The 18740-nt window shown below is 55.0% G+C and overlaps 1 protein-coding gene across 4 annotated transcripts in view; it reads left to right on the top strand.

Annotated features, from left to right (window-relative positions):
- The first annotated feature begins 13386 nt into the window (after positions 1–13386).
- The window catches only part of FERMT2 (FERM domain containing kindlin 2), a 51947-nt gene continuing 46593 nt past the window's right edge, over positions 13387–18740 (top strand). For all 4 annotated transcript variants that reach the window (XM_021538438.3, XM_021538437.3, XM_021538436.3 and 1 more), the window contains exons 1-2: positions 13387–13481; positions 14802–14970. In XM_021538438.3, the coding sequence (XP_021394113.1) occupies positions 13419–13481; positions 14802–14970 (232 nt within the window). In that variant the 5' untranslated portion in view covers positions 13387–13418. The remainder of the gene's footprint in view (positions 13482–14801; positions 14971–18740) is intronic.

The following is an 18740-nucleotide window of genomic DNA, read 5'->3' as shown; positions in this document are numbered from 1 at the left end:
CTGGTTCTGTCTCTTGGCAAACTCCTTGGGAATTCTCCTTTATTCCTTCCAGGCTGCCCCTCCTCGCATGCAACCGAGTGTGGGGGGTTTATTTTTGTATAAAACTGAGGTTCTAAAAACCAGCAGGAGCTAGGGAGGGAGGTGAGGCTGCTTTGTGGTGGCTGCAGGAAAGGGAAGAGGGCAGAAATGTTCCTCCCAGCTGTGCTGTCACGGATCCACCTCCGCCTTGGAGACACCAACATCTGCCCAGGGAGGGGAGGAGGGGGAGACAGCCCAGGCAGGAGAGGAGCTGATGAAATCAAGGAGAAGTTTGGCAGGGCTGGGGAGCAGCCTGCTGTGCATCGGGCAGCACATGTGCAGCACGTGTCGGAGCTCGATGCTCCCAGCCGGCACCCAGGGAGGGACAGGATGGGAGCTCGGTTCTGCCCACAGCACCCTCCTGCCCACAGAATCCCCGAGTGCTTGGGCTTGGAAAGGAGCTCAAAGCCCATCTTGTACCACCCCTGCCATGGCAAGGGCACTTTTCACTCTCCCAGGTTGCTCCAAGCCTTGTCCAACCTGGCCTTGGGCGCTTCCAGGGATCCAGGGGCAGCCACAGCTGCTCTGGGCACCCTGTGCCAGGGCCTGCCTATGAATCTCTTCTCAATATCCCATCTAAACCACTCTCTTTTTGTTCAAAACCATCAACCTTTATTGTAGTGAGCGCTGTGCTCCAGGATGGTTTGGGTGAATGGAGACAGAGATCTCTGGAGGCTGCTCTTGGGGTATCAGGTTTATTGGGGATGGAGAAAGGTCCTGCCTCGAGCTGCCAGACCCAGCACGTGGCCAGGCTTGAGAGGATGGAGGAGGGGAGAGACAAGGGGATGCTCCAGGATCCCCTGTGAAGGGGAAGATCCAAGAGGAGGAGAAGTTCCAAGAGAGGAGGAGAAGTTCCAAGAGGCTGTCCGGCCCCTCAGAGCCCCTTATCAGGGGCTTCAAGGTGGGCTGGAACAAGGCTGGGGCCAATGGGGTCACAGCACTTGATGTTTTAGGGGAGGGTCACAGGTGTGGGGTGAACTGTACATTTTGGGGGTGAGATGGAACAGTTCACTCGACCCCTGGACCCATCCGTAGGCAGGGGCGTTGTCTGGCTAGCAGGGAGGACTGTTCTCATCCTGGCTGTGTTATTTATGGATAATTATATTTATCCATCCTTCCCAACACTTTATCCCACCAGTTATTCTTCTGTAATTCTACTCACCCCGAGCACACCTTCTGTTATTCTACCCACTCACCCAGACCGTGGCTATCCCAAGGCTTCTCCTGGTGGGATTTAACTCCTCTGGTGGCCACACTTGGAGCTCTGCAAGGCAGCTCATGTCCTGTGTGCTCAGATGGGATCTCCCAGAGCTCACAGCACAATCTGTGTCCAGGGAACTGCTGGGCTCTGCTCCCAGGGAATAAGGGACAGGACGAGAGGGAACAGCCTCAGGTTGCACCAGGGGAGGTTTAGATTGGATATTAGGGAAAAATTCTTAATGGAAAGGGTTGTCCAGCCCTGGCACAGCTGCCCATGGCAGTGGGGGGGTCACCATCCCTGGAGGGATTTCAAAGCCATGTGGATGTGGCACTTGGGGACATGGGTCAGTGCTGGGGGAATGGTTGCACTTGGTCTTAGAGGAGTTTTCCTTAACAATTCCATGATTCTGAGCCTGTTCCAGCCCATTTTCAGTGGGCAGTCTCTAAGGAGCAGCTGATTCCTGTCCCAGAGGCAACTAAACCCAGGCACTGATGGATGGCTGAGGTCAGGAGGGGCTGATGTGGCAGCTCCCACCCAGCATCCCCAGGCTGCTTTCTAGGGATTATTCACTTCCCTTCCCAAGTCCTGGGGCTCCCTGAGAGTTACAGCTTTGACATCTGCAGCCACGGGGGAAGGAAAAAAAAATAATAATTGAGGTTTCAGTGCTTCTTCCTGCAGTGAATTTCAATTCTGAGTGGCCTCAGCTTGGGAACGCCTGGGAAATCTGCAGCCCCTGTCAGCCCCGAGCCCTGCAATGCGTCCCCAAAGGAAAGCAGAGTCACACGGATTTTACAGCAAATGTTTTGCCAGTTTCTAGTTCTCCTTCATAATCCTGATGGCATTCCTGGCCTCCTTGGGCTCAGGATTTATGGGGACATGTTCCCAGCCTGGTGGGGGAAGCGGGAGCTCTGGCTGCAAGCTGTTCCTGGGTCTGGATCTGCTGGGTTTATGCTGTGCTCTCAGGAGGAGCTGTGTGTGCAATCTGAGCAGGGATGGATTTATTTTGTTCATCGCTTGCATCTGCGGCGCTCACTTGTTACTCCACAGCCAAAGCTGTGTTTAAATCAGGCCTTTTAAAGCCTAAAACCTGCTGCAAAATTTCCCCCCTCCAAACAATTTAGTTAATTAACCGGCTAACTCGGCTCTGGCTGGCTCCCCCTGCAAATACCCCATCCTCAACAAGATTTTTCCTTAGATTTGGATGAAATGCAATGATTGAGTCATGACTTTTTTCCCTGGCTCAGTTGCTGGAGCAGGGAATGTTGTTCACAATACTGGCTGTTGCCATATGCTTTTTTCATCAAGTTAAAGGGTGCAACTTTCTTTTTTGATTCCCCCTCCACTGACTCACTCCCCAAATATGTTTCTGCTTAGGATGCATTGTGACGTTTTTCTAGTTTGCAGGCAGCTTTGGGAATCGCCTCTGTGAGTTCTAAAACATCCCATCTCCTGGGAGAAGTGTCCTGGAGAGAAGGAGCAGCAGGATGCTTACCTGGACCTTGGGTGCTTGCAGCCTTTGGGAGCTCTGCTGCCACAGAAATGGTTTTCCAGAAGCCTGGAAGTCCCACTTGGAGTGTGAGGATTGCTGTGCCTGAGGGAATTTTGATGAGATCTCTCTTCTGGATGCTGTGCAGAGCCAGGAGTTGGACTGGATGATCCTTGTGAGTCCCTTCCAGCTCAGGATATTCTGTGATTCTGTGATGAGGTGAACTTGGCTTTTTATCTGTTTGCTTTCAGGAGATGCTGCCTGTGAAGGATCTTGGAGGGACAGCCAGACTTGTCCCTCCTGAAATTCCTTAACACCACCTCGTGCTGACCTCCAGACCTTCCCCACTGATGCCAAATTCCCTTGGAAAAGGTGAGTGAGGAGCCATCCCAGTGCTCCCAGCATCCCAGTGGGCAGCTCCCAGCACGTGGCCCAGGGAAGGAAACATCTCCCAAAAAACCAGCAGACTACACATCATTCCAGTGGCACTTCCTGCCCCTGTGAGCATGGGAGTGACTGTCTGAACACCACGCTCGTGGATGTGCATCCCAAAATCCTCACAGCCCAGGAGATGCCAGAGGCTGGGAAGAAAACCCTGCTTTTCTTCCAGCTGCAGGAATTGAGATGCTGAGAGTTAAGTGACTGGCCTGAAGCCAGAGTGCCTGGAAAGGAGCCCAGATCTTCTGTATTAGCTGGGATCTGACCCTGCAGTGTTCCTTGCCCTGCTGGAAATGTCACCAATGATCTCTGGAGCAGCTATCCTGCAAAGAACATCTCCTGCCTTTTTTTTTTTTTTTTTTTTTTTTTTTTTTTTTTTGCCTTTTTTTTCCTCTTGAAATTGCTTTTCCTCACAGGACACCCCCATCTGTTTGATCTTGTGGGATGCAGGATGGCAGGAACACACCAGCCTCTCTCTTGTAACACTTCTCATTTCCTACAGCCTTGCCTGGAAAGTTGATTCCAGGCTACTCCACTCTGGGAATGTTCCAGAGAAAGTTGTTCCAGCTGAGTGACGCTCCAGCAGCACATCCCTGGGTGGTGGCTTGGTGGCAGAAGACACATGAGGACACAACAGGGTGGCCCTGCCTCATCCTGGCACCGCTGCCAGGGAAAAGAAATTGGGATTCTCATTCCCCCTGCACCTCCCCAGAACATGGAGTCTGCTCTTCCCTGTGCCACCTGGGATGTCACCTGCCACGACCACAAGCAGGGTGGGTATGGAAGGTGGCAGCTGTGGTGTCACCTGCCAAAGCCACCTGAGATGTCAGTGCTGCTGCCAGGATTTGGGTTCTCCTAAGGAGGGGCTCGTTCTGCTGACAGCAGGTGCCACCTTTCCAGGAAGGACTGGTCATTAATGTCCACCCTCCACATGGGAACCTCTCCTTGGAGATCCACGAGTGAATCCTGCAAGATTCAATGCCTAAATTCCTTTGTGATTTGATGGAACTTTGGGGGTTTTTACTGTGGGTTTTTTCCTTATTCTTTCCAGTGCTGCTGTCGCTGTGTTTTCTTGCCCTGGCTCATCGCTTGGGAGGTGGAGGAGGAGGAGGCAGAGGTGATTCCTTGCAAGGAGCAAATGTTGGAAGAACCCATCCTTGTTCAGCTGGCAACATCTCCAGTGTCCCAAACACACTGGAGAGCTGGAAGCAAAGCCTGGCCACTCCACAGCCCTGCAAGGAAGGACAGAGGCTTGGAAAAAATACCCTGGCAGCACAACCTCATGGATTTTCCCTTTAAGGAAAAAAAAAAAAAATCTGGATGTGTCAGGATTTTGGGTGTTGGATGGGGATGGGGTTTCCCTAAAGCAGCCAATGCTTGGTGCAGGGAGCTTTGGGAGCCAAGCAAGGTGATAAATCCCTGACTGTTCATCACTTGACATCCCAAAGTGGGAGAGCAGCAGGGGCCTGGGTTGGGATGCCAAATCTGCCCAGTGTCCCTGTCCATCCCTGAGAAGGTGACACTGAACTTCCCACCTGTTCCTGCAGTTCCTGGTTCCCCAGGGCTCTCACGTGCAGATCCCAGCTGAAGACAGGACATCCATCATGGGGAATAACCACCTCCATTCTGATGGGACAAGGGGTGATGGGATGGATGGGATATTGGGAAGGAATTCTTCCCTGTGAGAGTGGCACAGGGTGTCCAGAGAAGCTGTGGCTGCCCCTGGATCCCTGGAAGTGTTCCATACCATGGTGGTCATGGCTTGGAGCAACCTGGGATGGTAAAAGGTGTCACCCATGACAGGTGTGGAATAAGATGGGCTTTGAGCTCCCATCCAACCCAAACCATTCCAGGATGCTACAGTTCCATCTCTGCCACCAGAGAATTGCAGAATGGATTGGGTGGGAAAGAACCTTAATTCCCATCTCATTCCACACCTGCCACGGCAGGGACACCTCCCACTATCCCAGGGTGCTCCAAGCCCCATCCAGCCTGGCCTTGGGCACTGCCAGGGATCCAGGGGCAGCCACAGCTGCCCTGGGAACCTGTGCCAGGCCCTGCCCACCCTCCCAGCTGAGAATTTCTCCTCAGTATCTAAACTAAACCTCCCCTAGTGAAACCTCACCGTGGTTTGGAGCGGAGCTGCCCCAATCCCTCGGTGGGATCCCTGGTCCCTCGGTGACCTCTTCTTACCTGAACCAATTCCCCCCCTCTGTGCCATTCCCCATCCCAAAAGCTTCCTGTTAAGCCACTTCAGAGCACTGACCTGATTTTCTCCTTGTCTCCAGGATGTTTCCTCTCCTGCTGCCATGGGCCTTGGCTTCTCCTCCCAGCCTCCCACGGCCGCGGGGCCGCGGCTCGCAGTCGGAATCTCTGCCTTGCTGAGGAGCTGAAGGATATTTCCAACCTAGCCCTGCCAGAAAATCCTGGCATCCACCTCCATCTCCCATCCTCCTGCACACACATCCAGCTCCTCCAGTGCTCTGATTCTCTGCCATGGTTAAACAACCTGACAGGCAGCTCTCCATCCAGCAGCTTATTTGCTTTCCTGGCTGGAGGGTTTTTTTTTTCCCCCTTTTCCAAGCCCCAGCTGGTTCCTGCAGTTTCTTCTCCTAGTGACTGGTTGGACTCTTCCTGCTGAGTGTCCATGCTGAGATTTACCTGCAAGTGGGACTGGAGCAAGGCTGTGCCTGGAATTAACTTCAACCCAGCTTTGCAGAGAGTCACAGGATCCCAGAATGGTTCAGAAGAGACCTTAAAGATCACCTGGTTCCAACCCTGCTGCCATGAACAGGGCTGCCACATGAAGCTGGAATGAAGCTGCTGCAGCTCCAGCATCTTCCAGTTCAAGCAACGAGCTGTCAAAAGGCTTTTCTGGCCAGAGAAGGCAGGAGAGCCCTGCTGGCACAGAGTGGGCACAGCGACCACCCAGGACTCCTTTTTCTGGCTTTTAAAACCCTCTGATGGTGGGATGACTCCTTCATTCCCTCACATCTGAACAGCCTCCCCAAAGAGCCAGTCTGAGTCTTTATCCAGGTGATCTGTCCATTGCTTTTAGCCCATCCTTTGTGGCAAAGCAGAACAAGGCATTTCCTCCCTCTTCCATCCCTCCCTCCCTAGACAAACCCTCTTTTATCTACCTGAAGATGTTATCATCATTCTTTCTTTCTCTAGGGTAAACAGCTTGAATTCTTCAAACCTTTCCTCATTGGTCACCCTCCTGCCCCACCAGGATCTGCTGAGGAATTGGGGGTGCTCACTGGGGCTCTCCATGAGCCCACCTGGCCCTTCTTTTGCAGGGAACGTGGGGCTGCACCAGGAGCACCACAGGACCCTTGGCTGCAGACACCATGTGTCTTCCAGGAGCTCACAAATCACCCCCATTCCATGGGATTTGGGGGATTCCCAACACGACTGCCCATCCCCAGCCAGCTGAGAGCTCACCTCCCTTTCCTAGGGGAGCTGCTGATCTCTTCAGAGCGCTCTGCTCCCCGATGAAGTTCATCCCACCCGGCTGATTCAATAACATCGACCTGATTAAGCCACTTTGCCCTGCTCTGTCTCTATTTTTCCAGCACTAACTGCATTACCATCCTTCTCTTTCCGCTGAAGGCTGGAGCTGGAAAAGCACAAAGCCATGCAGCTGTCTGGGCATCATCCACCTCCCCCTTCCCCCAGAACAACAGGTTCCTGAACGTGCTGCAGCTTCTCGGGGCATCTCAGGTGTCTGAGGGGCAAATCAACCCCTTCTGATTATGTTCCCCAAATCCCTTTTTTCAGCTCAGAACAATTCTCCAAAAGCTGCAGCGATCCATGGTGGAGAGATGTGGATGTGTCCAGGAAATCTGAGCTCGGTGTCCAACCCCCCTGCAGCTTCCCAGTGTTCATTTCCCTTCAAAAGGAAGCAATTTGGGGTTATTTTTTAACCAGTGCTGCACTTTTTTTTTAACCAGTGCTGCTTTTCCACCCCTGGATCTGCATCCTCAGGGGTTGTAAGTCACTGCTGTGTGTCCAGCCTGGACTTCTCCATCTGGAAAATGGGGAGAAAAATCATTGTGATTCCCTTGGATGCAGCCATTCATTGCTGGATATGATCAGGGAATTTGGGTGACCTGTGCTCACACACACCCCCATCACAGCAAGAAGAGCCAAGATAGAGAATCCCAAAATCCCAGAATGGTTTGGGCTGGAATGGAACCTTGAAGATCATCTCAGTCCAAGCCCCCTGCTGTGGGCATAGCTCATTGGTTTTGGTTAAAAACAAGACAACAAAGATTTTGGGGGGCTGGAGAGCCCCATGAACACCCCAGTGAAGAGATTTGTAGGGGATGATGCTGAGTCACTCCCCCAGACCTGTGACTTGGGGTCTGGAGCAAATCTGGTGCCTCACCCAGGGTGAAAGTGTCCTTCTCCATCAGGGCAGCACCCCCAAACACCCCAAAGAGCTCCGTGGTGTCGGTGCTTTTCTCAGGGACCTGTTATCAGCCAGCTCTCACAGAGCTCTGACGTGGGAATTGATAAAAACTCTCCTTGGGTGCTTTTTGGTCTCTGGCAGCACATGAGCAAAGGCAGCCAAAGCCCAGAGGCTCCAGCCTTGGTGCCCTCCTCCTCCTCCTCCTCCTCCTCCTCCTCCATCTCTCCTCTCCTCTCCTCTCCTCTCCTCTCCTCTCCTCTCCTCTCCTCTCCTCTCCTCTCCTCTCCTCTCCTCTCCTCTCCTCTCCTCTCCTCTCCTCTCCTCTCCTCTCCTCTCCTCTCCTCTCCTCTCCTCTCCTCTCCTCTCCTCTCCTCTCCTCTCCTCTCCTCTCCTCTCCTCTCCTCTCCTCTCCTCTCCTCTCCTCTCCTCTCCTCTCCTCTCCTCTCCTCTCCTCTCCTCTCCTCTCCTCTCCTCTCCTCTCCTCCCGCAGCAGGGGTGGGATTTATCCCAAGGGTGTGATTTATAGGACAGATGTGATTTATGGGGCAGCTGCTATACTCGGGGTAGGCTTTGCAGCCTTGGAGAGCTCCCTGCACCTTGCTTCAAGTCCCTTATTGCTGAGGTTTTGGATGTTTTGGGGATCAGGCAAGGGGAACAAGAGGTGGTGTTTCTGCTGCCAGCCTCTCCTTCCTTCTGGCTGGGCTTGGGGCAGTGAACCCCATCCTTAGGGAGCTCAAGGCCACATGGGTCCCTCTCAGGATGAAAGGGAGGTGGGGGATTTTGGGGGATAACTGATCCACAAGTGTGTCCCAATGCTCTCCCCATCTGGGTGTTCCCATTCCCCTCCCTGAGCTGCTGCTGTCATACCCCTGGTCATGGAGATGAAGAATAAACCCACCTCAGAGCATTTTGGGGGGCTGTGGGGTGGGGATAAGACTCTGGAACCAAGTGGGTTGGTGGTGAAGCCAGCATGGAGCATCCCAGAGCCATCCAGAGGGGATGGGTGGCCCAGGCTGGGGTTTCTGGGGGTTCCAGAGTAGGAAAATCCATCCCCATCCTCACACCCCTTGAGCACCACTGGCCAGCCCCATCCCCAGGGCTGCATTTCCTTGTCCATTCCACAATTTGGGGATTTTTGCCAAGCTCCAGAGCAACACCAGAGCGCATCCATAGAGTGGGAGTTGTCCAGCGCGTCTGAGGGATGCCCCAGGCCTCTGTTCCTTAAAAAAGCCTGTCAGACCAGCTTCACCTCCCCCTCAGAGAGGGAAAACTGATGGGCTGGGAGCCAATTTCCCGAGCCGTTGGGGAGGGAAGAGCTGGGGCAGGGGAGATAACGGGATGTGCCAGGGCTGGGCTGATGCTGCAGCCCTCGCTGGTGCCGGGCGTGGGGCTGCCCCTCTGCAACCACACTGGGGGCAGTTTTCCTCCCCTCCTTCACCACCTGGGAGACCTGCAGGGTGCCAGCACAGGGTGAGTTCCCAACAGCTCCACTTCCCATCAAGTGGCTTCCCCATAAAAGGGCCTGAAGAGCAGCTGTGAATAATTGATGGTGGAATTTGGAGATTTTTTTTTTTTTTTTTTCCCCCACTCTCTGGCCAGAGAAATGTCAGATCCATCAGATGAGTTATTTGGGATTTTTGGTGTTTCTTCTTGCTGACTAACAGTGGATAAATGGTTCAGGGTGTTACTTCTGACACCCCAGAATCACCAGCCCCAGGGATGGTGATTGAGTGTTGCCTGACATTTGGATTTTCTTTGAGCCCCAGCTCCATGGGAGAAATCCAGCCTTCCAGCCTGGACTTGGTATTTGTAAAGGCAGAAGAATAGGAGGCCTTCTGGAGGTGGAGAAAAGCCAGAACGGGAGTGGCAAAGGCTCAAAAAATCTGATGGACAATAGAAAGTGGTTTAATGTGTTGCATATTGTGGGAGAAGAGGGGGTGTGGGAGATGTTTGAGCCTTTGGGCTGGATGGAGGTGATGGTCCAACATTCCTGAGGGTTCTGGAGATGTCTGCAAGATGCACGTGGACAGCAGTACCTGAGAGGGACAAATTCCTGCATCCCTGTGCAGCATTTACCATGGGAAGTCACAAGCTGAGGATGATGAGTGGTTCCAAAACCATCAGTCAGGCACAGGTGATGCAGAGGAAGATCAGCAGAGGGAGGGATTCCTGGGCATGGCTCTTGGGAGACACTCAGGCACCAGGCTGGAAGGTGCAGGCAGATTTTGCAGCCCAGGAGATGAATCAGCTTTTAGGAGAATTTACCTGGGATTTATCCAAATTCTCCATCACATGGATTCAAGTGCTCAGCTAACATTGGCTCAAAGTGATGTTTTAGGATGCTCTAGAACCTGCCAGCCCTTTCAGAAGGACGCAAAACTCAAGGACACTGTCCTGACACTGGGGACAACAGACCAGAAAATGATTTGGGGCACGTTGCTTCCAGAGTGGACCAAAGCAAGAGTCACACTCGGTGGAGGTCACTCCTGGCAGCTGGAAACATCAGAAGGACACAGAAAAAGGCTAAAAGATAAATGACAGCACGTGAATTAATGTCAGCAGGAAACCAGTGGCTGCCACAGGCCCAGCCAAAGAACCAGCAGAGTGCTTTGTTATGAAGAGCTGACTGCAGAGGAGAAAACCTCCCAGCCTGAGGCTTCGAGAGCTTAATTGACACAAATGCCTGGAAAGAAGGTGGAGAGGGGACAGAGAAGAGCCCTGCAGGGAAGTTTGTCCTGCAGCACAAGCCTGGCAGGCTCCAGTGCACCGTGGCTGATTTCAGGAACTAGAGGCAGGAAAATGAGAGGGGAATTTGTAGCTGTAGGGCCTCAAAACCTCAGCTTCACTTGCCAAGGAGGAGGCTGATCAGCGTAGCTATTTCTTGCAGCCTAGGATTTATTCCAGATGCTGCTAGGAGAAGCTGTGGATGCTCTGGAAGTGTTCCAGGCCAGGCTGGACAGGGCTTGGAGTGACCTGGTCCATGGCAGGGGGTGACAGAGATTATTTTTAAGGTCCCTTCCGACCCAAACTATTCCAGGATTCTATTCTATGATTTTATAACCTTTGGGCATGAAGGGCCAGGCTGGATGGTTGTGACAGTGTTGAATCTTGGTGCCTGCCTTCATCCCATGAGGCTTTTGCCATCAGAAAAGGGACATGGACCAGGGATGGAGGGACAGGACACAGGGAATGGCTTCCCACTGCCAGAGAACAGGGTTAGTTGGGATATTGGGAATAAATTCTTGTCTAGGAGGGTGGGGAGGCCCTGGCACAGGGTGTCCAGAGAAGCTGGATCCCCTGGATCCCTGGAAGCGTCCCAGGTCAGGTTGGACAGGGCTTGGAGCGAGCAAATCACAATCACAACCTAGAAAGACTAAACCTCCCCATCTCCTGTGCCTCTTCGAGATCCTCCTCACAAATATCCTTCATCCTTTCATGATGGGAATGCTGGATTGACTCCATGCACCACCCAGGTGGTGGCACATTTCTAGGACACGTAGCCACGACAGCATCATTGCTCTGCCTTTGCGTCCAGAAAAACACAAGAGCTACGTCACCTGGATATTTCTGAAATGACAAAATCAGGGAAGAACGAATGTGGCCAGGAATAAACAAGGAAGCAGAGTTACCCAGCATGTTTCCTTTGCCAGGAGTGTGACCTTGTCCCTGCTGGGAAATGGTCATTTGTGAAAAGGGAGCCTTGGCTGCATCCAAAAGACGCTTGGAGGCGGAAGAGGATGAAGAAGTGGGGGATTGGAATGAGATGGTCTTTAAAGTCTTTTCCAACCCAAACTATTCAGTGATTCCATGATTTTGTGACGTAAAGAGCTTGCAAACCCCATGGTTTGCAGTGGTACCAGTGACAGTGGTTTGGAAGGGAGAATATGGGCTGGGAAGTGTTGGAGACACAAAAAGTGGAGGGAATAACAAGCGTCTGCATTTCTCCTTTTTGGTTAGGTTTTTTTTTCCCCTGAAACTTCATCCTTTTTAATAAAGAAGCTGCAGACAGGGAATATCGAGACCCAGGTGAAGCAGAGAGGTGACAGGAGCCTGCTCACCACCAGGTCAGAGCATGTTGTGCTTGGAGCATTTAAGGGAGCATTTCTTACACAGGGGTTTGGGGAATTTCTCTGTCTCTGTGCATGGAGGCAGGCAGGGCACTCAGTCCTGTTGCTTTCCCAGCTCCAGCAAAGGCACTGAGCAGCAGAGATCCATGGCTGGTCACCCTGGCAAGAGCCAGTCTGACCGGCTCGCCCGGAGCAGCCAGGCAGGAACGCCAGCTGCCTTCAACAACTGCCCAGAACGCTTTAAAAACCAAAACAGAGGTCACGGGCTAAAAAAAAAGTGACAAAACAAAACTGAGGACGGGGAAATTGTCACTCGGCTCCAGCGCTGTTTTCCCAAGGATGCCCACGGAGCCATTTCAGTGGAAAAGTATCCCGGTTTCCATGAAGAAGGAGCAGATGGGTTGGGAGCTGCGGCGCGGGCAGGTCTGGTAGGTATCATCCCAATCCCAATGAAAGCAGCCATGCATTTCGGCACCTTATTTGGCATTGCTGCTCGCAGGGAGCGAGGACTTGTTGCAAACAGTGGGAAGAGCCCTGGGGATGCTTGGCTGGCTCTGACGCAAGAACTGCGCCGGTGCATTTTTGACCTTGCTTCGCCTCTCCGGAGAGCACTGCGGCTCGGGGAACCTCTGCCTCCGCTTGGGAAAGGAGCCCCCGGGATGGAGAGGGGCTTCCTCAGGGAAAGGGCAACTCTGCCAGTGGGTTTAGGAGCAGAAGGAGCCGGCAGCCTTTCCTCAGCGTGCAGCCAGCTGTACTAAAAGGTTACCAGCTCGGCGGGGCCGTATCCAATTGCATCAGCTGGGAACCTCGTCCAACACGCCGGGCCGAGAGTAACCCTTTCTATTTATTGCCCTATTGTTTGAGGCTGGAGGAACACGGAGATACCATCTGGAAAGCTTTGTTGTTACAGACCGGCTTTCGCCTGCGCTCCAGAGTCACCCTCGAAATCACTGCTCCGGCTTCCACATTTGGGGGGATGGAATGGGGGGGTCCTCTGAGCAGGGATTGAGACCCCAGGAGGGTTTGAGGGGGGAGGTCACCTGCGGCAGCATCACCCAATTTCCCTCTGGCAGCATCAGCCACGTTAGCAAAACCCCTTGGGTAAAACCTGGCTAAGCCTGCCCAGAGTGACCTCAGGAAAGGTTTTATTATTATTAAAGGTATTAAAGGTATATTAGGTATCAAAGCAGAGGAACAGCCTTTATAAATATCTGCATTATAACGGCAAAGTGAAAATTAGAAAAATTTTACCATCCTGTTAAGAAGTTCTGTTGCCTGTGTGGTGCCAAAGCAACGTGGTCTAGTGGAAGGTGTCCCTGCCCATGGCAGGGGGCTGGAACCGGATGGTTTTTAAGGCCCTTTCCAACCCAAACCATGCCATGATTCCATGGTCCTAAAGCTCCACTGCCATTCACCAGGAATGTGGGAATTGTGTAGAGACAGAGCTGGGCTGGCTGGCAGAGCCATCCCTGAGATTGCCAGGGCAGGCAGAGCTTTGCTGGGATGTGACTTCCCATCACCTGGCACGGGGCAGGATACATCCACAGCGCTGGTCCTCAAACCACAGCCCCTTCCGCGTGTTGGATTTTCAGGAAGCGCGGTTGCTTGGCGGGATGTGTGTATCACTGGGTGGAGGAGCTACAGGAAGCGGATAATATTTTTTTTTCCTCCATTTGTGCCGGTTCAGACCCTTTTATTTAAAGACAGTTCCCATTTCCCGTATTCACACAGATTATGAGGATGGAGGGAACCAGCCCATCTCCCAGCCTCAACGGGGACACGGGCTACTATGCCAAGGTAGGGTTTTGCCAAACGGGAAGGATTTTTCCTATTAATTTGGGGGAAGTGCTAAAAAACACCCCAAAGGGCGGAGAGTGGGCACGGCTGCCACGGAACCCATGCGTGTTTGGGATGCCAAGGTTCCACCAGCCCTAATGGATGCTCTCCGGGCTGGCTCCCGAATTTCCCCCTCTGGATGCCCTGGGACCAGCAGCCACGAGCCGAGGTGGGCAGGGCTGAGCAAAGCCGGGCAGAGCCAGGCTGGGATGAGATAAACTGGGATAAGATGAGCTGGGATAAGGTGGGCCAGGTTGGGCAGAGCCAAGCCGGGATAAACCGAGCTGGGATAAACTGGGGTGAGCGGGGTGGGCAGAGCCAAGCCGGGATAAACCAAGCTGGGCTGAGCCAGGCAGAGCTGAGCCGGGATGAGCCGAGCTGGGATAAAGTCGGGCGAGCGGGATGGGCAGAGCCCAGCCGGGATGAGCCGAGCCGGGCTGAGCCAGGCAGAACTGAGCTGGGATGAGCCGAGCCGGGCTGAGCCAGGCAGAACTGAGCCGGGCTGAGCCAAGCTGTGTTGAGCCGGACCCAGCCAGGACGGGCACAGCCAGGATGAGCCGAGCTGGGCTGAGCCAGGCAGAACTGAGCCGGGATGAGCCGAGCCGGGCTGAGCCAGGCAGAACTGAGCCGGGCTGAGCCGAGCTGTGTTGAGCCGGACCCAGCCAGGACGGGCACAGCCAGGATGAGCCGAGCTGGGCTGAGCCGGGTTGAGCCGAGCTGGGCTGAGCCGGACCCAGCCAGGCTGGGCTGAGCCGGACCCAGCCAGGACGGCACAGCCGGGATGAGCCGAGCTGGGCTGAGCCGGGCTGAGCCGAGCCGGGCTGAGCCGGACCCAGGCTGAGCCGGACCCAGCCAGGCTGGGCTGAGCCGAGCCGGGCTGAGCCGGACCCAGCCAGGACGGCACAGCCGAGCCGGGCCGAGCCGAACCGGGCCGATCCCCGGCCGGGCCGGACCCATCCCGGCCGGGCCGCCCCCCGGCGATTCCCGGATGTTGGAGCGGCCCCCACTTGCTCCATCATTCGTTTCCATAAAAGGCCAAGGGGCTCGGCAGCCACAGGCGCGTTTTTCCTTTAATTATTATCCCCCTCCTCCTCCTCCTCCCTCCCTCCCCTCTGCCCGCCTCTCCGCGCCGCTCCTCCCGCGGCGGCCCCTCAGCGCGGCGGGGCAGCGCAGCGGCCGCGGTCCCGCCCCGGCGCCCTCAGCCGTGCCCCGGGGCGCGGAGCGGGCCCCACCGCCGATCCCGCTGATCCCGCTCCGTGCCGGGCGCGGCCGGCCGCGCAGGAGGCCGGGGCGATGGCGCTGGACGGGATCCGCATGCCGGACGGCTGCTACGCCGACGGGACGTGGGAGCTGAGCGTCCATGTCACCGACCTGGGCCGCGATGTCACCCTGCGTGTCACCGGGGAGATCCACATCGGCGGCGTCATGCTGCGCCTCGTCGAGAAGCTCGGTGAGTGCCCCCGGACCTCCCGAGCGGCCCGGCATCCTCCCAGCGCTCAGCGCCCTGCTCCGGTGCTGGGCTTCACCTCCCAGCTCCCTGCTCCGGTGCTGGGCTTCACCTCCCAGCTCCCTGCTCCGGTGCTGGGCTTCACCTCCCAGCTCCCTGCTCCGGTGCTTCAACTCCCAGCTCCCTGCTCCCGTGCTTCAACTCCCAGCTCCCTGCTCCCGTGCTTCAACTCCCAGCTCCCTGCTCCGGTGCTGGGCTTCAACTCCCAGCTCCCTGCCCAATGCAGTGCCGGAGTGCCCCAGTTTAAACCCCAGGATTGTGTTCCAGTTCCCAGCACCCTGCCCAGTGCAGTGCCCAGCTCCCAGTGCAGTGCCCAGCTCCCAGTACCCTGCCCAGTGTTGTGCTTCAACTCCCAGCTCCCTGCTCCCGTGCTGTGCTTTGCCTCCCAGCTCCCTGCCCAATGCAGTGCCGGAGTGCCCCAGTTTACCCCCAGGATTGTGTTCCAGTTCCCAGCACCCTGCCCAGTGCTGTACCCAGCTCCCAGTGCAGTGCCCAGCTCCCAGTACTCTGCTCCAGGATTGTGCTCCAGCTCCCAGCTCCCTGCTCCAGTGCTTCAACTCCCAGCTCCCTGCCCAGTGCAGTGCAGGAGTGCCCCAGTTTAAACCCCAGGATTGTGTTCCAGTTCCCAGCACCCTGCCCAGTGCAGTGCCCAGCTCCCAGCACTCTGCCCCAGTGCTGTGCTTTAACTCACAGCTCCCTGCCCAGTGCTGTGCTTTAACTCATAACCCCCTGCAGTGTCCAGCTCCCAGCACTCTGCTCCAGGATTGTGTTCCAGCTCCCAGCACCCTGCCCAGTGCTGTGCCCAGCTCCCAGTGCAGTGCCCAGCTCCCAGCACCCTGCTCCAGTGCTTTAACTCCCAGCTCCCTGCCCAGTGCAGTGCCGGAGTGCCCTAGTTTAGCCCCCAGGATTGTGTTCCAGTTTCCAGCACCCTGCCCAGTGCAGTGCCCAGCTCCCAGCACTCTGCCCAGTGCAGTGCCGGAGTGCCCCAGTTTAACCCCCAGGATTGCGTTCTAGCTCCCAGCTCCCTGCCCAGTGCAGTGCCCAGCTCCCATCACTCTGCTCCAGTGCCCCAGTTTAGCCCCCAGCACACTGCTCCAGTAACTGCTTCAGCTCCCAGCACCCCTGCTCCAGTACAGTGCTCCAGCACCCTGCTCCACCAGGGTTATAGTTTTATCTCCCAGCACCCTGCTCCATTTCCCAGCACCTTCTCCCAGTACTGGGCTTTACCTCCCAGCATCCTGCCCCAGTGCAGTGCCTGACCACCCAGTGCTGTCACCCAGCACCCTGCTCCAGTATTGCGATTTAGCTGCCAGCACCCTATCCCAGTACTGTGCTCCAGAGAGGCTCCCAGCACCCTGCCCAAGGTCCCAGCACCCTGCCCCAGCACTGTGTTTTACTCCAGCACCCCTCTCCCAGTACTCTGCCACTGGGAGAGGGTGCTGGAGTAAACTCTGAGCACCCCAGGTCCCCACACCCTGCCCTAGCCCCCCATACCTTTCCAGGCTCCCCTTCTCATCTCCTCCACCAGCCAGACTTCACCACCCCGGGGCCTCAGCCCCATCCACCGGCTGCTGCGCTCCGGGATTTCACACGGAGTGAGGAAACAGCTCCGTTTTCTCCTTGGGGGCGGGGGTTTGTGGGCGCTCCAGAGTTTACACCCAAGCTCCATCCTGAAGTTCCGTGCGAGCAAAGCGCTCCGGAGGGCCCGTGGGGCGATCAGCGGGGTGATGCGGGCCGGGGGACCGCGGGGACACGGCGGGGTGGTGGCTTTGGGAGCACACCTGGACAAAGAGCCCGCGTGTCCGGGACGCGTGGGAGCGCGGTGGATGCTCGGTCCCCGCCGAAAGCGGGGAGCCCCGGCCCCTCCGAACCTGCTCCCCCTTTGTCTTTTTGTCGGCTCTTTATGGCTGGGCTGTGTTTGCTCAGCGGTGCAGCCCGGGCTGATGGCTGTAATTGCTCAAATAAAATATTAATTGCGAGGTCCCGCGCGTGCCTGCGGCTGTGGGAGTAGCGGAGCTGTCAGCTGCAGGTCCCGCTCCGCTGCCGAGCCCGCCTGTGGCTTTCGAGAGCCCATCTCTTCCCCCGTGCTTAGTTTTGATTTGTTAATTATCTTGGAGTCGCAGGAAGGAAGAGATGGATATAAATACGCTGCGTTTCCAAAGGAAGCGAGCGCTCGCATCAAAGGGTCTCGTGCTGGAGGTAGCCTGAACTCTCCAAAAATTTTATTTTATTCTGTTGTTTTTTTTCTTTTTTTTTTTTTTTTTTAACTTTAACGCTGGAAGTGCAGAAAGTTTTTGCTGCAGTTGGATGGGGGAAAAAGCATATCTAGAGGTGATAAAAAAAATCCACCCGTGAGTGAAGGAGGGATGCTCCCCTCGGTGCTGAGCGCCGGGAGATGCCGGAGCAGATCCAGGGCCGAAGCGTGTGTGGAAAGCCAGGCATGTGCACGGGGCCGGAGCTCGGCGAGGACCTAAATTAGCTCCTGACGTAATCCATCCCCCCCGAAATGTTTGCCCGGATCCTCTCCACTTGTTAAATTAGGGATTGTATGAGAGGGAAGGAATGCGGCGGCCGCAGCGCTGGGGAGAGGGGATGGAGCTCCCCGGGGGGCTCAGCCCCAGTGCCTCCCTATCCTTGGTCACATCCATGGATATCTCCAGCTGCTGCCTTCCCTTTCCCCTTGGCTTTCGTCGGCCAGCCAAGCTATACGTATTTAGTTCTTTTTAATCTTCCTGCGTGTCAGCTCTTCCAGCTCTCTCATTATTTTTATGGCTCTTCTTTGAGCTGCTACCAGCTGAGCGGGGTCGGGTGGGACGGGGCTCGTTCCTCATCCTCCCCTGCTCCTCAATGCCTCCCTTCATCCAGCCTCTGCATCAATTCATTTTGCAATTTTTCCACATCGAAACGCTTTCCCTGCGTTTTTAACCGTTTCCTGCCTGTCTTTCCTCTGTTTAATTCCTTACTTCAACAACTTTCAGTGTTAAAAAAAATTGTTCTTCTCCTGCCAAGCAGATTTTCTGCTGTGAGCTTTAAGGAAATTTCCTAAAAATAAAGTTTCCTTGCAGTTCTGTGTTTCCCAGTGGGATCCCCTGTGAGCTGTTGTACTTGCACACTGTGGGGGGAGGAAGGAAGGTGAGTCAGTGCCTTAGGCTGGGGTTTGCCTGCTCCGTCCTTTGGGGACGAATCCTGCAGGCTTTGGAAAGGAGATTTCTGTCCTGGAGTTTAGGACATCAGTGAGAATCTGCAGCAGATCAGCCACGCTGTGGTTGTAAGGTGCTGGTAGGAGCTTTCCACCATCAGTGGACAGGGGAGAAAAATGCCTTCCCTCCTCCCAGCAGCAAGGAGAGCTTGGAAAAGGGAAAAAAAAATCTTGATTTACATCAGCATTTATTGATGCTTGTAGGAGGAAGAGTGCAGTAAATACCCTGCTGGGATGAAGCAGGAACCCAGCAAAGTTTTTCCTCCTTAACTTAAATCCCATGGACTCAGTCCCTGCCTGCACAGAGCTGCAGTTGGGCTCTTTGGGAACAGGCAATTAAAATCTGGCTGATGCAGGCAGGGATTGGAGGAAGCCCAAGCAGCAGATAGGGATTCTGGTAACTCAAGTGAATTGCAATGACCTGTTGGCTCCCCTGTTATTCATCACCCGCTGGATTAAGCCACTCCATTAATTCAGCCGTGCCAAGTTCTTGGCAAAGTCATCCCTGAAAAAT

The sequence above is a fragment of the Lonchura striata genome, chromosome 6 (assembly GCF_046129695.1).
Source record: "Lonchura striata isolate bLonStr1 chromosome 6, bLonStr1.mat, whole genome shotgun sequence".
Classification (NCBI taxonomy): Eukaryota; Metazoa; Chordata; class Aves; order Passeriformes; family Estrildidae; genus Lonchura; species Lonchura striata.
The sequence above is the reverse complement of the archived record's forward strand: the minus strand, read 5'-3'. Positions and strand labels throughout refer to the sequence as shown.